General features: G+C 40.5%; 1 protein-coding gene across 9 annotated transcripts in view; it reads left to right on the top strand.

Moving 5' to 3' along the window:
- ABCC9 (ATP binding cassette subfamily C member 9) overlaps positions 1–17914 on the top strand; it is a 169795-nt gene that overhangs the window by 45834 nt on the left and 106047 nt on the right. For all 9 annotated transcript variants that reach the window (XM_042247430.1, XM_060413321.1, XM_060413319.1 and 6 more), the window contains exons 15-16: positions 4069–4177; positions 10164–10271. In XM_042247430.1, the coding sequence (XP_042103364.1) occupies positions 4069–4177; positions 10164–10271 (217 nt within the window). The remainder of the gene's footprint in view (positions 1–4068; positions 4178–10163; positions 10272–17914) is intronic.

The raw sequence follows: 17914 nt of genomic DNA on the forward strand, positions 1-17914 counted from the left end.
AGACCTCACAGTCTAGTGGGAGACATAGACAGTAACAAAACAAATAAATTAGCAGTTCAGGGGACCCTTAGCCAGAGAGCCTGGAATAATGGGGACAAGGGAGGGGAAATGGAGGGGGAGGTTCAGAAAAGTGCTAGTATGGGTCCTCTGAGGTTCACTAATTGGAGATCCAAAGTGGGACCTTATGAAAAGGAAAGAAAGTTCCACCCATGCTCCAGTCACACTGGAGCATTGCTTCCTTATGTTCAGCAAGAATTGTTGTTGTTTAGTCTCTAAGTCGTGTCCGACGCTTTCACTACCCCATGGACTGTAGCCTGCCAGGTTCTTCTGTCCATGGGATTTCCCAGGCAAGAATACTGGAGTGGACTGTCATTTCCTTCTCCAGGGGATCTTCCCAATCCAGAGATCCAACCCCTGTCTCCTACATTGGAGGCAGACTACCACTGAGCCACCTGCAAAGACCTTTAGCCAGAATGGGGATCGTTAATTTCATATAAGCTTCAGTGAGATTTGTATGTGTGCTAGAAATGGAAAATTGAGTCAGCTGAGCTTACTTGAATGTCTGAACCATTGGTTTATACCTCTTTGACTGATTCAACAAGCATTCATTGAGTAATGTGTGCCAGGGGCTCCTGGACTTAGAGTTCCAAAGACACACGAACCCGGCCATGTACTTTGTACACAGAGACATAGTGCGAGGTTGTTTAAAAGGTATTCCTCTGATTGATAAAGCTGTGCTCCTTGAAATCCAGTCTCTTCAAGACATTAGAACAGAATGACAATGTCTACAAAAGTAAAGAAAGGAACGGCATTTCATAAGGCATTTCTACACCATCTTTCAAGTCTGTATGATCAGGCTTTGCTGTCAAAGACTTAAAGAGAGTGCAAAACCCCAAACTCTCTTTTTTTTCTTTCGGTTCTGAAATTATTTTTTAAATGTCAGTAATATATATACAACATACAGTTTATCATTTAAACCACTTTAAGTGTACAGTTCAGTGGCTTTCAGTACTGTCCTGTAAACATTACCACAGTCCATCTCCAGAACTTTTTCATTTTCTCAAATTGAAACTCTATAATCACTAAACAGTAACTCCCCTTGTACCTCTCTTCCCAGGCCCTGGTGACCACCACTGACTTTCTGCCTCTATGAATCTGTGTATTCTGGCTACCTCATATAAGTGGAATTAAGCAATTTTTGTTTGTGTGTGTGTGTGTGTGTGTGCCTGGCTTATCTTATTTAGCATAATGTTTTCAAGGTTTTTTATCCATGTTGTCATAATTCAAATATATTAGAGTCAGGAATTCCAGAACCATGGAAAAAAAGTATGGCAGATGCTCAAAAAATTAAACATAGAATTACCATATGATCTAGCAATTCCAGTTTTGGGTGTATACCCAAAAGAATTGAAAGCAGGGACTTGAATAGATGTCTGTACACTCATCTTCATAGCAGCATTAATCACAATAGCCAAAAAGTGAAACAACCCAAATGTCCATCAACAGATGAACCAACTAAATACAGCATATACATACAATGGAATATTATTCAGCCAAAGCTTTCCTTAAACATTTCTTTTTAGTGAAATCTAAAAAATATTGGGTTGGCCAAAACATTAGTTCAAGTTTTTCCTCAAGATGTTCTGGAAAAGCCTGAACAAATGTTTTGGACAACCCAATACAACAAACTCATGAACATAACAAAAAAGAAATTCACCGAGATACAGAGAACTGGTGGTTCTCTATAGTATTGAAATTACCATTGGGGAAAGGGAAGGAGGGAGGTGCTACAAAGGCATAGGGCATAAGAGGTCTAAACTCTTGTGTATAAAACAAGCTACAAAAGATATATTGTATAACACAGGTAATAGAGCCAGTGTTTTGTGACTATAAATGGAGTATAACCTTTAAAAACTGTGAGCCACCTTACTCTACACCTATAACTTATATAATATTGTATCAACTAAACTTCCATTAAAAATTATTTCTCGTATGAAATCAACATATGCACACCACTACTGATATATATAAAATAGATAACCAATAAGGACCTACTGTATAGCACAGGGAACTATACATAATATTTTATAGTAAACTACAACGGAAAAGAATCTAAAAAGAAGTATATGTGTATATATAGATAGATAGATAGATTCAGATATATATATATATCTCGATTCCTGTGCTGTACACCTGACACTAACACGATGTTGTAAATCAACTATTGTTGTTGTTGCTTCGTTGCTAAGTTGTGTCCCACTCTGCAACCCCATGGGCTATAGCCTGCCAGGCTCCTCTGTCCTGGGATTTCCCAGGCAAGAATACGGGAGTGGGCTGTCGTTTCCTTCTCCAGGGGATCTTCCTGACCCCGGGATCAAATCCAGGTCTCCCACATTGCAGGTGGATTCTTTACCAACTGAGCCACCAGGGAAGCCCAAGAATACTGGTGTGGGTAGCCTATCCCTTCTCCAGGGGATCTTCCCGACCCAGGAATTGAACCGAGGTCTCCTGCATTGTAAGCAGATTCTTAACCCCCTGAGCTACCAGGGAAGCCCCTACTTCAGTTAAAAAAAAAAAAAAAAAAAACCTCACAAAATTTAATGATTTGTTTTCTGTAAATGAAATTTAGAAATTAACAGATAGACTGCCCTAGTGGGTTTTATTTACCTTCATGTTTCAGAAGAAAGTAAGCAGTTTCTATGGAATACAAGGCTATAGGGATTAAAGTTCATGGGCAACAAACTGAATTAAATTTACTTTTCTTCTCTTTTTTATTATCTGTCTTTTAAAATTTTGTATTATATTGTCTTTTAAAATTTTGTATTGTCTCTTGTGTCTCCTGCATTGCAGGCAGATTCTTTATCATCTGAGCCACCAGGGCATCACCCTTTATTAATAACTGCTCTACAGCAAAGTAATTCAGTCATATGTACAGATACTTTTCCTTATTTTATTAGTCTGTCATAAGAACAAACTACTGAGACCTACCTGGGGGCACTTGACTACCAGCTCAAATGAAAACTAGAAAAGAAATCTTTCATTTCAAGTATATATTTTCTAGTTTCCTACCAATGGTAGTTTTGCCTCTATAGGTGATGCGGCCTGTACCAAGCCAGTTTATCTACTATTAGCATCCCAGTGTGTTAACAGGAGCATTTCTCGTCTTTCAAGTTCACCGACTTTTCTTTAGTGTATCATTTTATTGATGGAGGGGTGTTTTCAAATTATGTTATTGTTTTCTTTGATTCTTTCTTTTTACTCTGATGCTGTGTTGCTGGTTTGAGAAATGTAGAGTGGGTGGGGTCGATGGGGCAAGGGGTCTTGTGTCCAGCCTTTGGAGAACACAGTAAAGGATGTTTGTGAACTCCTCTTCTAGAGCAGGGCTTCTTAAACTGTATCATGCTTATGAAGCATCTCTGGATCTGATTAAAATACAAATTTTGCTTCAGGAGGTCTTGAGGGGTGGGGGGCTGAGATTCTCTGTTTTGAGGAAACTCCCAGATGATGCTGACACCGCTGATCTTGGCTGACATTTTGAGGAGAGGGCCCTCTCTATGCAGGTTGCTGGAATATGGGCAACATATAAGTAGTGCTTATGCAAGGCTGTATAGTGGGTGTGGACCCTTGATCTCTGTGTTATATGCTACATGCTTTTACTTACTTCTCTGTGCCTTTTTTACCCTCACTTTTAAAATTAGAATAATGATACTTACTTTGTTAGTATTATTATTTTTAACCACCTTGTTTCAAGTTCCTCTGCGATTCTGTTGTCTTTGACAAGAAATACAGTTGCAAAAAAAAAAAAAAGTGCAAGAGTGATTTGGTTGAATTTAGGTTCTGGTTTTTCTAAGATTCTTCCATTTTAAGCACTGAAAGGCTCAAGTCCCACGAGGCCATCAGTCCCTGGCATTCCCTAGCTGAATTCCCAGTTGGTCTTGAAAAATGATTCTTAGAGCTGACTTGATTACCATGGAAATGGTTGGGGGGAAAGTTTGTTTACTTAGGTAGAACTTCTTCGGTGGTGGCTTTATTTTTAACCCTTATCCTGTGCTTGTTTGCCTTTTGTAGTGTTCAAAAGCTGAATGAATTTCTCCTGAGTGATGAGATTGGTGAGGACAGCTGGAGAACTGGCGAAAGTTCTCTTCCATTTGAATCCTGTAAGAAGCACACTGGAGTCGTAAGTGTTTTGCTTGTTACGGGAGCTGTGAAGAAGGGGCCATCCTGAGGATGGATAATTTAAAATGGGTGCAATTAGAAGAAATTGTCAGCTTTACTTGTAACCTATGTGAAGAAAAGAGGCTTTCCAGGTGGCGCTGTGGTAAAGAACACACCTGTCAGTACAGGAGACTTGAGACGTGGGTGCAATCCCAGGATTGGGAAGATTCTCTGGAGGAGGGCATGGCAACCCACTCCAGTATTCTTACCTGGGTAATCCCATGGACAGAAGAGCCTGGTGGGCTACAGTCCGGGGGGTCGCAAAGGGTCAGACATGACTGAGTGAGCACACACGTGAAGAAAAATTACTACCTGCTTCTACAACAAACCTTATAGGTTTAGAATCAATAAAGAAATGTATAAGGCTTATCTTTATAAATCATCAAAAGATTATCCCAAGAAGGACAGCTCATGTTCAATTCAAAAGGAAACAGAGAGGTTGTCTACCCCAAGCTTTATATAAAAATAATATAAAATAAAACTCATGTATCATATTCTTATAAGACCTTTAACTGTATTATACGTTTTAGTTTAAAACTCGCTTTTTGATGCTTTATGTCTTTTGATTTATTTAATATATTACATTACATTACCTGCATAATTTTCTGGATGAATAGTTTTATTTGCATGTTGTTTTAGAGTCATAAGATTGGTGAGTGACAGGGCCAGAATTGGGTCTTCCCTGGTGCCTCAGTGGTAAAGGATCCGCCTGCAATGCAGGAGATGTGGGTTCGATCCCTGGGTCCGACTGATCCCCTGGAAAAGGAAATGGCAACCCACTCTTATATTCTTGCCTAGGACATTCCATGGTCAGAGGAGCCTGGTGTGCTCCAGTCCATGGGGTTGCAAAAGAGTTGGACACAACTTAATGACTAAACAACAATAGTCAGAATTAAAACCTGAGTCTGTGACTCCTGAACCAGTTTGTTCATCCATTACACAAATATTTACTCATATCTCTGTAAAGCCTGGAAACACTGTTGATATTATTTTTCATGTTTTACATGGAATGTTACAAGTATTATATATTAGCTTGTGTTTCCAGACTTAGAAACTGCCCTATGCACTTTGTTAAGACCTGTCGATGTAGCTCTGAGCAAGGCAGGCAGGGTCTTTCTTGTCACAGAGTTTGCTTTTTTGAGGCAGGAGTCAGATGATAAAAAGTAAAAAGGTGAGATCATTTTCCTGTGGGAAGAAAATTAAAGAAGGTGTTAGAGAGTGACTGGTGTCCTCAGAGCAGGGTAGTCATTCTCCAGAAGGTCCCTCTGAAGAGCTGGCATTGGAGCTGAGACCTAATTGAAGAGTTGGTGCCTCTTCTGCAGAGGCCTAGGAAAGGGACCAGATCATTTCTGGGGGAGAACTAGCAGATGGTGTGACACTGACGTGGGAGTTAATTTGGTATGTTCAAAGAACAGAAGGGCACTATGGCTGATGCCTGGTAAGGAAGAGAGAGATAAAATGAACTAGGAGCAAGGATTAAGTGCTAAAAGTTGCTTTGGTTGTGTCTGACTCCCTGCAACCGTATGGATTGTAACCTGCCAGTCTCCTCTATCCATTGGATTCTCCAGGCAAGAATACCGGAGGGGGTTGCCATTTCCTCCTCCAGGGAATCTTCCCAATCCAAGGACCGAACCTGCATCTCTTACAACCCCTGCATTGGCAGATGGGTAAAGAACAAGGATTGCAGGCCCTTGAAACCAGGGAGAGAGTTTGGATTCTATTGACAAGCAATAGGAAACCATTGGAGTGTTTAAAGTAGGGACACATATAATTTTGTGTATATGTTTAAAGGCTCACTCTAACTACTGAGCGGAGAGTTGTCACTGGGGACCAGAGTAGAACAGATGGGTCAGTAAAGAGGCATTATAATGGCACAGCAAGAAATGGGCATGGTTAGAATGTGTTTTGGTTGCAGTGGACCTTGTGAGAAGTTATCAAATTCAGCGTACATTTTTTTGGGTGGAGCTGATGGAGGCTTGCTGATGGATTGAATGGAGATGAGGAGGGAGAAAGAAGACTCAAGGATGAATCCTAGGTTATTGGCTTGACTACTGAATAGATGGCAGAGTCAATAACTGAAACAGGGAAGCTGAGAAACAAGTAGGTTGCTGCTGAGGTGGAATCAAGAGGTATATTTTGCACATGATAATTTTGAGATATTTATTGACATCCAAGAAGAGAAGTCACCCTTGGAGATGTAAATTTAAGAGCCATTGGTCATTAAATAATACTTAAAGTAACGGGACTAGATTATACCGCTTTCTTGAAATCTGTGTCTGAAAAATTCTGAAGAAAGTCTTTAAAATTAATATGCCTCTTTCATAGGAGTAATGTAGAAAGGAGTTTGTCTAAAATTAGTTACAAGTTAATAATTATTCATTTACTATTAGAGAATATATGAATATATCTACCATTTGTGTAACCAAACAAAAATGGACGTGCAGTCTCCTGACAGGAAGGAGTTGAGGCTTGGAAAGCCTTCACAGGAAGTCATTCTGCATTAAATTTTTCTTCACAGTGTGTTTAAAACTGCTAAAAATACTTAAGACAAGCACTGGGCTGTTTTAGACTTGTCGATTTCTTCTGCTTTCCTGGAGTTATTTTTTACTCTCTGTTGAGTTATTTTGTTAAGCAGGTGTGATTTTTTTTGGTTTGAGAAGGAACTGCCACTCATGCTTGTAGATACTGGAGTGACAAAGTCTGAGATGCTTGTGTGCTCTTGCGTGGACATGGACCCCAAGATGGGAACACGTCATAGAGCGTCTACACTTTGAGGCAATAGGAAACTCAGGCAGTTGATGAGAACCAACCTTGTCACCTTTTGGGTGATAGGTTCCCAAAGAAATTATTAGATCATCTTTCAGAGACATGGGGATGAGTGCAGGGAGATGACCTCAGGAGAAGGGACAGAGGAAGTCAAGTGTGTAGAGTGAGGGGATTTTGAAGAATCGTTTGCATGAGAGGAGGGATGCATGAAAAGTTGAACTGAGTGAAGGCTGGATGGAAAAAAGGATCCCCGTTAGATGCCTCCAATATCTTTGGGGTTATTGAAACCAGACCGGACTTCTGATGTCTTTTGGGGCCATTCATCAACTGCCAATGCGCCAAACCACAAATGACAAACTTTTAGAAATGGAGAGAAAAAAAGCTATGTGTTTGAAAAGAACACGAATGGAAACTCCTTCTTGAGAGTGCTTAAGAAGCTATGTATTCTGTAAAAGCTTAGAGCTAAGTGGTTTTGGCTGCCGAATCTCCATGGAGAATTAGTGACTTTCTAGTGCCAGAGCCTCTTCAAATTACATCTGTGAGATTCGGACTCAAATCTCTGTCAACACGTCTCTTCCTCCCACCCCTCTCCTTAGGTTTGTGAAGAACATGAAGTCATCCCTTTGGACCTCTGGGGGTGATACAACTATAGAAGTTAAGACTCTAGAAGACAGTGAATTTATGTACAGATGTAGACAGGTCTAGTGTGGGGAAAACACTCAGCTGAAAGGATAGTTAGTGACTCTCTACCCCATCCACTGTGAGGTTATCTGCGAGGACTCTGAGAAGAAAAACAAAACTAAAAATGTCGTGAACATTCTCTTTTTTTCTCTCTTTCTTTTTTAAGTTTAAATGCATTCAACAGTTTCTGTGTGACAGAACCGTTGCTAGTTCTTCTCAGTAGCTTTTTAATCTGTATATTGATTGGCAGGTAGCCTAACATGTGCTATTTAATTCGTTTGATTATGGTCTGAGCCACCAGTGACACCCTAAAGTGAAAGTGTTAACCACTCAGTCGTGTCCAACTCTTTGCAACCCTGTGGACTGTAGCCCTCCAGGCTCCTCTGTCCATAGGATTCTCCAGGCAAAAATACTGGAGTGAGTAGCCATCCCCTTCTCCAGGGGATCTTCCTGACCCAGAGATTGAACCCAGGCCTCCTGCATTGCAGTCAGATTCTTTACCATCTGAGCTACCAGGGTAATGCAGTTGATACTTTAATGGATGTAAACTGGACAGCATTATCTTGTTGGGATTAAACTGCTGATTATTTGAGGTCATGCGTGATTCTCATAATAGAACTCAACAGATTTATCAAAGAAGCTAAACTTAATGTTCCAAAGCCAAAAAAAATAGTTTTTCAATTATAGAATCTTTTGTTTTATAGGTTGATAGTTATGAAGTGTGTTACTATTTAGCTTTGATAGTCTCCATAAGTACTACAGATAGTTATTTATGTTAAAATAGTTGCTTATAAGATTTCTGGGACAAATTTTGAGCTTATATAATTTATGACTTAGAGGTTAACAGAGCTGAATTTCCTACCTTCTCTTCAACCATTTGCCTCTATCTGTGTGAAATTAAATTCAAAATGAGAGAATAACGAAAGCTTCTAGTCATGACCTAATTTGAGTTTAAGTATAGGAAGATTGTCTAGCCTTAGCTGACATCCTCCGTATTATGGGTGCTTTAGTACTTTGGCTCAGAACAATAATGCTATAATATTTGAGAAAGACTAGATCATTCTATCGGAGAAGGCAATGGCACCCCACTCCAGTACTCTTGCCTGGAAAATCCCATGGACGGAGGAGCCTGGCAGACTGCAGTCCATGGGGTCCGCTAAGAGTCAGACGTGACTCAGCGACTTCACTTTCACTTTTCACTTTCACGCATTGGAGAAAGCAATGGCACCCCACTCCAGTGTTCTTGCCTGGAGAATCCCAGGGATGGGGGAGCCTTGCGTGCTGCCGTCTATGGGGTCGCACAGAGTCGGGCACAACTGAAGCGACTTAGCAGCAGCAGCAGCAGATCATTCTATAGTGCTTATAGATCTCCTTATGAAATAATATGGGCTTCCCAGGTGGTGCAGTGGTAAAGAATCTGCCTGCCAGTGCAAGGGGGTGTAGCTCAGAGGTAGAGCTCATACTTCACATGTACAAGGCCCTGGGTTCATCCCCCAGCTCCTCCATCTGTGTCTTTCGGGCTTCCCTGGTGGCTCATATGGGAAATAATCTGGAATGTGGGAGACCTGGGTTCAATCCCTGGGTTGGAAAGATACCCTGGAGGAGGGCATGGCAACCCACTCCAGTATTCTTGCCTGGAGAATCCCCATGGACAGAGGAGCCTGGTGGACTACAGTCCATGAGGTCCCAAAGAGTCAGTCATGACTGAGCAACTAAGCATAGCACAACTAGTGCAAGAGATGAAAGTGATGTGGGTGCAATCCCTGGATTGGGGAGGTCCCCTGGAGGAGGAAATGGCACCCCACTCCAGTATTCTTGCCTGGAAAACCCCATGGACAGAGAAGTCTGGTGGGTAACAGCCCATGGGGTCGCAAAGAGTTGGACATGACTGAGTGGCTGAGCACACATGAAATAATATACATGTCTGAGCAAAAAAATCCTAGATCTTTATGCTGCCTCTCATTCCACCAAGGATCTTCGGGTGACTTGTAGACTTGTCTGATTTATGTGAGTGTATCAGACTCAAAATCCTCGTAATTCAGAGGGTGACCAAAAATGTACTGTTGGAACATTTACAAGCCTGATGGCCTAACAAGTAGACTCTAGTTTTACCTAAATTAGCCTGCTTGTCTTTTGCCATGACACACACTTTTTTTAATCGCCTGGGTCTATTCATCCAGAAAAGTAGAGAATGACTAGCCAGAGCTTAGTTTGGTGCTCAGCACTTTAACTTCCATCATTTACAAATATCACATCTTCATTTTTCATTTTTCTTAAAAAAGTTTGTGAATTAGGTTTAAAATGAATGCATAACACTTTTTGATTATTGTTTGCTTTGGGGGGGAGTGGGGGATGCTATAGAAATAATTAAAATATGACATTTACTTTACTTCTTTTTCTTAGACTCTAAATGCTGCAGCAACCTTGTGAATTAATGTTCAGTAAAACCTCAGTTTTTTTTGTAGCGCTTCAACTTGTGTTCTTTTCCATTTGGAATGCAGCAGCCAAAAACTATAAACAGGAAGCAGCCTGGAAGATATCACCTGGACAACTACGAGCAATCAACACGACGTCTGCGTCCCATGGAGACGGAAGATGTTGCAATAAAGGTTATTTTATTTCCTGAATTTTTATATGAATAGAAACGTTGGGGTTACCATTTTATGGTGAAGTTCTGCCAAGTGTCCCATGTTGTGTCTTTAAAGTCTCTCTAGGGTGGTCACTCATCCTCATAACATTTTCAGAAAATATTCTGCTGAGTTTATGATCCCCAGTGCTGCCTAGCCTCCCAACCACAGCTTTGCTCCAGGAGTATGTTTAAATAACTAGAAGATGAATCTTTCTTCTGAATCTGTGGAACACAGGATACACCTAGTATCCAGTGTATTTCCTCTCATACTCTTACTTCATCTACTCTACGTTCATCTTCATAAATTAATTTATAAAGAATGCTGATATTATAGGTCCAGTTTTTAAGGAAGTAGATCACATACCAATTATCTTCAACCAGGAAAGCCTTAGACCAGGGCTGTGTGTGTCCACCCAGCTTCCCAATATGGCCTTTGACTCATCTCAAACTTTTAAAAAAATTTTATTTTATCGAGATATAGTTAATTTAGGCTTCCCAGGTGGATCTGGTGGTAAAGAACTCACCTGCCAGTGCAGGATGTGGGTTCGATCCCTGGGTTGGGAAGATCCCCTGGAGGAGGGCTTGGCAACCCACTCCAGTATTCTTGCCTGGAGAATCCCATGGACAGAGAAACCTGGTAGGCTATTGTCCATAAGGTCACACAGAGTCCGACACGACTGAAGCAATTTAGCATGCACGCACACCCATGGTAGATTTATAAAGTTGTATTGATTTTTGCTGTGCAGCAAAATGATTCAGTTTTATACAAACACACACATATATTCACATTCTTTTTCACATTCTTTTCCATTATAGTTTGTTACAGAATATTGAATTCAGTTCCCTGTGCTATATAGCTCTATATTGCCCAGCGCAGGTAGAGTGAGAGATGCTCAGTTAAGCCAAGAGCCACATAGAATTCTTCTCTCTCTCCTCATTGCCTGATGCCATACCTGTCCCACAATAGGCACTTAACAATTGGAGTAAATGTGTTATTGGATGGAATAAGCTAATGCTGGCTTCCACTTTGTCATTAATTTGATGTGACTTTTCGGCAAAGTGCTTGTCTAAGCCATGGTTTGCCCCATTGAGGTGGGGATGCCATACCTACCTCAAGTATGATTACTTTGAGGACAAAATATATCACCTGTGAATTTCAAAGAGCTGTAGTGATTCTTAACCTTGGCTGTATGTTAGAATCACCTAGAAGTCTTTATATATGTAAAACCTGGGCATCATTTTTGAAGACAGCTCTAGTTGTTCCCTACACAATTATAATTTACCAATAGGATTTGAACTAAACTATGAAAAAGTAAGTAATGAGAGAATAGAAAGGATCCTCTATCCTGCCAATTCACAAATATACCCAGAAAACAACTTATATTAGTAACTAAAAAATCATTTTTAATTGACATTTTCTATGCAATATTGTGGGAACCTGAAACATACATATTTTTCCATGTGCCTTATTCAATTTATTTTTGTTTTGAATAGGAAAAAGGAGGCTATCATGATTTTTTTCCTGCAGAATTGACCCTCAATGCACCAACTCCCCCCCCCCTCCAAAAAAAACAACAAAAAAAAAGCCCCTGCATATCAATGGCCTAGAGTCCCTTGAATGGGCACGATAATTTCAACCTTGAATTCATTGTTTATTCATGGTGGAAATAGCTAAATGGTAATTAACTCATTTGTCTTTTTGAATCTTTTTTGTTGCAAAATACAAAAGTAAATAAAACATATATGTACCATTAAATGAAAAAGTAAACATTTGTGCAACTATCACCAGGTAAAGAACATCACCAACTTCCTCCAAAGACCCTCCAACACGCCTTGAACTCCACTCTCTTTATTCCTCAAAATATGATTACCACTTTGACTTTTATGGTCATCATTTCCTTGAACATTTTTGCTACATATGCCTCCAGTATTCTTGGGCTTCCCTGGTGGCTCTGACAGTAAAGAATCCGCCTGCATTGCTGGAGACCTGGGTTCCATCCCTGGATTGGGAAGATCCCCTGGAGGAAGGCATGGCAACCCACTCAAGTATTTGTGCCTCGAGAATCCCCATGGACAGAGGAGCCTGGCGGGCTACAGTCCATGTGGTCAAAAAGAGCCAGCCAAGACTGAGCGGCTAATCACAGCACAAGCATAGTGCATGCCTCCCTAAAGATGTACTTCAGCTTTTTTCAAGTTTGAATATGTGCATGTATATGTGTGTGTGTTTCTTCTGCTGCTCAGCATTATGTGGATATAATTCATCCATTTTACTGTGTGAAGCTGTAATTTATTTATTCTCATCATTGTGTAGTGTTTCATTGTATGAATATCCCAGAATTTATTGATCCATTCTACTTTTGATGGGCTTTTGGTCAATTTTTATTTTGAAGCCATTGTGAAGAATTGCTGAGTCATAGGATCTGTACATCCTCAACTTTCCTTCATAATGGCCAACTTGTCTCCAAAGTCATTGTGCCAGTTTACACTTCCATTAACAGTGACTGAGAATTCCAGCTGGTCTCCATCTTCCCCAGTGCTTCCAATATTTTGCAAAAATGCATGTTTTGTATTGGGAGATAGTGCTGTTGTATCTTGCTGTGGTTTTTATATGCATTTTTCTGATTTCTAATGAGGTTGAGCACCTTTTCCAATGTATATATTGGCCATTTGTGTTTGGAGCTCCTTTTGTGAATTGCCAGGTTATTTGTTCCTCTTTTTTAAAAAAATTCTGAGTACTATTAATACTTCTTTGGCAGTTGTATACATTGCAAAATTCCTTTCCCACTTTGCAACTTGGCTTTCCACTCTATGGTATTAGAGATTCTTAATTTTAATGTAGACTAGTTTGTAGAGCTTTTCCTTTATGGCTAATGCTTTGCTTTTTGCCTCTTTTAAGAAAACTTTCTCTACCAAAAGTTATAAAGATGTTCCATATTTGTTCTTAAAAAATCTTTGAAGCTCTACCTTTTGCTTGTGTTACTTTAATTGATTTAGAATTGAGTTTTGTGTTGGTAAGAAGTCAGATTGAGATTTAGCATGGAAATCAGTAATACATAATTTTAGCCATAAGTTTGGCAGTAGTAAACTTCCTGGTAGTAATTTTACTATACTCAGTAGTAAGAAAGGTCAGACTTCATTTTTTATGTGATGCTGGGTTGTCCTGTATCAATGTATCATATATCAATGATACCATGTTATCAATCACTGTCCCCACTGACTTTTAGTATTGTCTTGTCACATACATTTCCTTGTTTATTTTTCTCTGATTTATTTGTCTGTTCAATATTCCACTGCTGTGATTATTACAGCTTTCTAATAAATATTGACATTTTTTAGGGCAAGTTCTTATACCTTTTTTCTTCTAAAATGTCTTAGCTATTCTTGGCCCTTTTGAGGGGAAAGAAACTTAGATCCTCCAGAGCTTACATTTCTTTTTGTACTTCTCTTAATACTTTCCCTAGACATTTCCTTACTCCTTGATTTAATGAGATTTTTTTACAAACCATTTTATTCAGCATTTTTGCTTCTTTTCAGTGGGAGGAAATGGAAATGGTGTATGTAAGGTCCCACCTTTAAATTTTTAAACAATTATTTCATATTCAATATCCTGTAAATAAAACCATAAAAATATTGAAAGGAATATCAGAAAGAACATGCATATGAATATATATAACTGAATGATTTTGCTAATACACCAGAAACTAGCACAACATTGTAAATCAATTATACTTCAAAAAGAAAACAATTATTTCAACTGAGGTGAAATTCACACAGCATTAAATTAACCATTTTCTTTTTTTAAAATTTTTTTTGTTTTTTTTATTTTTTTAATTTTAAAATCTTTAATTCTTACATGCGTTCCCAAACATGAACCCCCCCTCCCACCTCCCTCCCCATAACATCTCTCTGGGTCATCCCCATGCACCAGCCCCAAGCATGCTGTATCCTGCGTCAGACATAGACTGGCAATTCAATTCTTACATGATAGTATACATGTTAGAATGCCATTTCAAGTTAACAATTCAGTTGCATTTAGATTTACAGTGCTGTGCAACCATCCCCTCTATCTGGTTACAAAATGTTTATCACCTCAAGAGGAAACCTCATACCTATTAATCAGTCATTCCCCACATCCCCGTCTCTTGTGCCCCTACCAACCTCTAATCTGCTTTCTGTCTCTGCAGAGTTACCCATTCTTGATATTTCATATAAATGGAATCATAGAATAGGTGACTTGGTGACTTTTTGTGTCGTGTTTGTTTCTGTCTTTACATTTTTTTCTTTTTAATTTTGGCTGTATGTGAGCTCTTTGTTGTGGTGCCTGGACTTTCTCTAGTTATGATGAGCAGGCTTCTCTTGCAGCACACAGGCTTAGTTGCCCTGGGGCATGTGGGATCTTACTTCCCCTACTTGGGATCAAACCCATGTGCCCTGCCTTGGAAGGTGGATTCTTAACACTGGACCACCGGGGGGTTCCTGCCTTTACATTTTAATTCATTCTTTCCCTTTATCCTGTTCCTCATGCCTATATCCCTTCATCCCTCCTAACACTATGGTGCCAGCATAATGTGCTCCATATATGCACTTAACTATACTTAGATCTTTGTAAAATATGTAGTATTGTCATGAGCATTTATACTTTCAATTTCCTGAAATTGTTTGCTCCTTCTAGCTCCACCACTGCATTCTGCTGTACACATTCCTGCCATTCATTTGTTTCCTAATGATGGCTGCTGGGTTGGCCTCCATCCCCCCTCCATCACAGACCATGCTGTGATGACCATCTTTGCACCTATCCTTTTAGGAAACTTTGTGGTAATTTATATATAAGCTGCTTTTCCAAGGTCAAACAGCTACCTGGGGAAACCAGAATTTTAACCCTGCTGGTAGAGTAGTGAGAATGATTTTGTAAAAGGCAAGAGAGGATGGAACAGCCAATCACAGCCAGACAAATTCCCTTTGAGCCTCCTCCTTCTCCTCGAGTGGATGCTGTTCTACCTGATACTTCTGCTGGGGACCAAAGCAGGAGATGACACTGTATTCTTCTGATTCTTCCCTGCTGTTTTCCAGCCACGTCTTTCCTCTTTCACACTCCTGTGAAGGTGTAGTGTGCTCTACCTTTCTCATGCCTATGAGTAGAGGACTTAATCACTCCCCCACCTTCACTGAAGATTTGGGCGCTTGTTTCTGAGTCCAGCTTTCTGCCTTAATAAATGCCGCAGCTGGATGTGATTTAAACTTCCAGATTCACAACCCATCTATTAATAGTATGTGTGTGTGTGCTCAGTCATGTCCAACTCTTTGCCACCCTGTGGGCTGTAGCCGGCCAGGCTCCCCTGCCCCTCACCATCTCCCAGAGATTGCTCAAATTGCTGTTGTAGTCACTCAGTGGTGTCCGATTCTGTGCTTGCATGGACAGTAGCCCATCAGACTCCTCTGTCCATGGAATTTTCCACGCAAGAATACTAGAGTGGGTTGCCGTTTCCTTCTCCAGAAGATCTTCCTGACCCAGGGGTCAAACCTACGTCTCCTGCGCTGGCAGGCAAGAGCTTTACCCCTGAGCCACCTGGGAAGCTCCCTGCATTTAGTATCCCAGCCCCCAAATCCCTTAATCAACCATCACTCCTTTTCCACAACCTCACCTGTGTTCACACTTGGCCACCACTTGGACGTGCAGCCCCTGTGGGATCTTTTAACCTTCGTTATACCAGCAGTCACTGGCAGCACAATCCTATCCTCCAGCTCTCCCAGACCTTCCCCTTCACTGGCGTTGGCTCCTTGAAACCTACAGTAATTTGAGCCCCGCCTTTTCTCCCAGCACTTTCACATCCTCCTGGAACTATCCAACTTTGGGTCTTCTGTGCTCCTATACCCAGGCTGCTGTGCTCTGTGGAGGAAATGACTCAGTGGTACAAGTTGGCACGGCCACAGCCTCATTACCTCCACCCTCTGTGGTCCTTGGCAATCCTTTCCCATGCCTTCCCTCAGTGATTCTTCATCTGCTACTGTAGCTCTTCATCTGTCACCAGTCTCCTCTCATTTCCTTCTCTCTCCTTTCGCCTCCTCTTTCAGAAGATAACTTCCCTCCCAATCCACTGAAGACATAAAAGCTGTCATGGAGGGTCTCTCAGTCCCATGCTGGCCCTCTCACCAGCTAGTCTGTATTTGCACCATGTTTAGGCCACTTTTGACTCTCCCCAAGAAAGAGGGATTCTCTGCTTTGGAGACCAGATTTTCCTTAAGCATCCTTTGTCACTTAGTCACACCTGATGGGCTACAGTCCCTAGGTTTGCAGAGTCAGACATGACTGAAGCAACCTAGTATGCGTGCACACTGTATCTTAAACCTCTGCCCCAGCCAGATCTATTCATTATTTCCCACAACATATTTTATGGTTTTCTGATCATGGGCCTGTTCTCATTGAGCTCTTCACCTGTGTTGAATTTCAGCATGTTTTCTAAAACTAGCTAAGTGACCTTCTTTTCCAAAATGTTTCCTTTTTTTTTTTAATCTCTGATGTCAGTGATTTTCCTTATGAACTGCTATTACACTTTTGTCTGTTCGTTCATGTTAATTGTTCAGTCATGTCCAACTCTTTGCAACCCCATGGACTGTAGCCTGCCAGATTCCTTTGTCCGTGGATGTCTTCCAGGCAAAAATGCTGGAGTGGGTAACCATTCCTTTCTCCAGGGGATCTTAATGACCCAGAGATCAAACCTGTGTCTCCTGCATTGCAGGCAGATTCTTTACTGTCTGAGCCATGAAGGAATCCCCAAGGAACCTGTTCTTAGAGAGGATGATCATGACCCACTGACCCCTGAGTTTTGGCCCCAGCGTGCTCCCACAGCATGCCTCTCTATCATTGCCTAGCGCACATTCTCATGTCTTGGTTTAACTACACAATTGACTATAAGCTCCAGGAAAGCATGGAGAATACGTTATACCTTCTTTGTCGCCCACATCAGTCCTAATGCAGAGCTTCACATAGACTGAGTGCTCAGCAGATATTTATAAAGTGATCACTAATTCAGTCCTTCCAGGCTATGCTCCTTCCAGAACTAATTTCATGTGTATTGATGTAGATATTAATTAATTTAATATTACTAACATTATTATTAAGATATAGATTATATATTATTAAATGCCATACATTTTCCAAGCTAAAGAAAACAATCATGGAAAAACATGGCCTAATCTTTTCAGGTAACTTTTGCATTCTTAGGTTATTCATTTTAAGAGCTTTTAAAGGACTTTTTAGTTATAATTTAGACATTACCAATTTATTCTTCAAAATTCCTAAACAAAAATGTGCTTAGAAATTTCATTCCTTGGGGCTTGGAGACAAAATATTAATTTATGAGCAAAGTGTAGCCTTACTGTAGTTTCCTCTAATTTTTCAGGCACTCTCTCTCCTCTCATCTGTCACTATTAACCTTTCCAGTTCTTGGGTTCTGTTATACTTCTTTTGTTTCCCATTTTTGTAACTAATAAAACTGTGAAGTTTTCTTGATGCTTATTAAAACAATTGACTGCCTCAGTTCAGTTCAGTAACTCAGTCGTGTCCGACTCTTTGCGACACCATAAATCGCAGCACACCAGGCCTCCCTGTCTATCACCAACTCC

This window comes from Ovis aries, chromosome 3, assembly GCF_016772045.2.
Source record: "Ovis aries strain OAR_USU_Benz2616 breed Rambouillet chromosome 3, ARS-UI_Ramb_v3.0, whole genome shotgun sequence".
In the NCBI taxonomy this organism is placed as follows: Eukaryota; Metazoa; Chordata; class Mammalia; order Artiodactyla; family Bovidae; genus Ovis; species Ovis aries.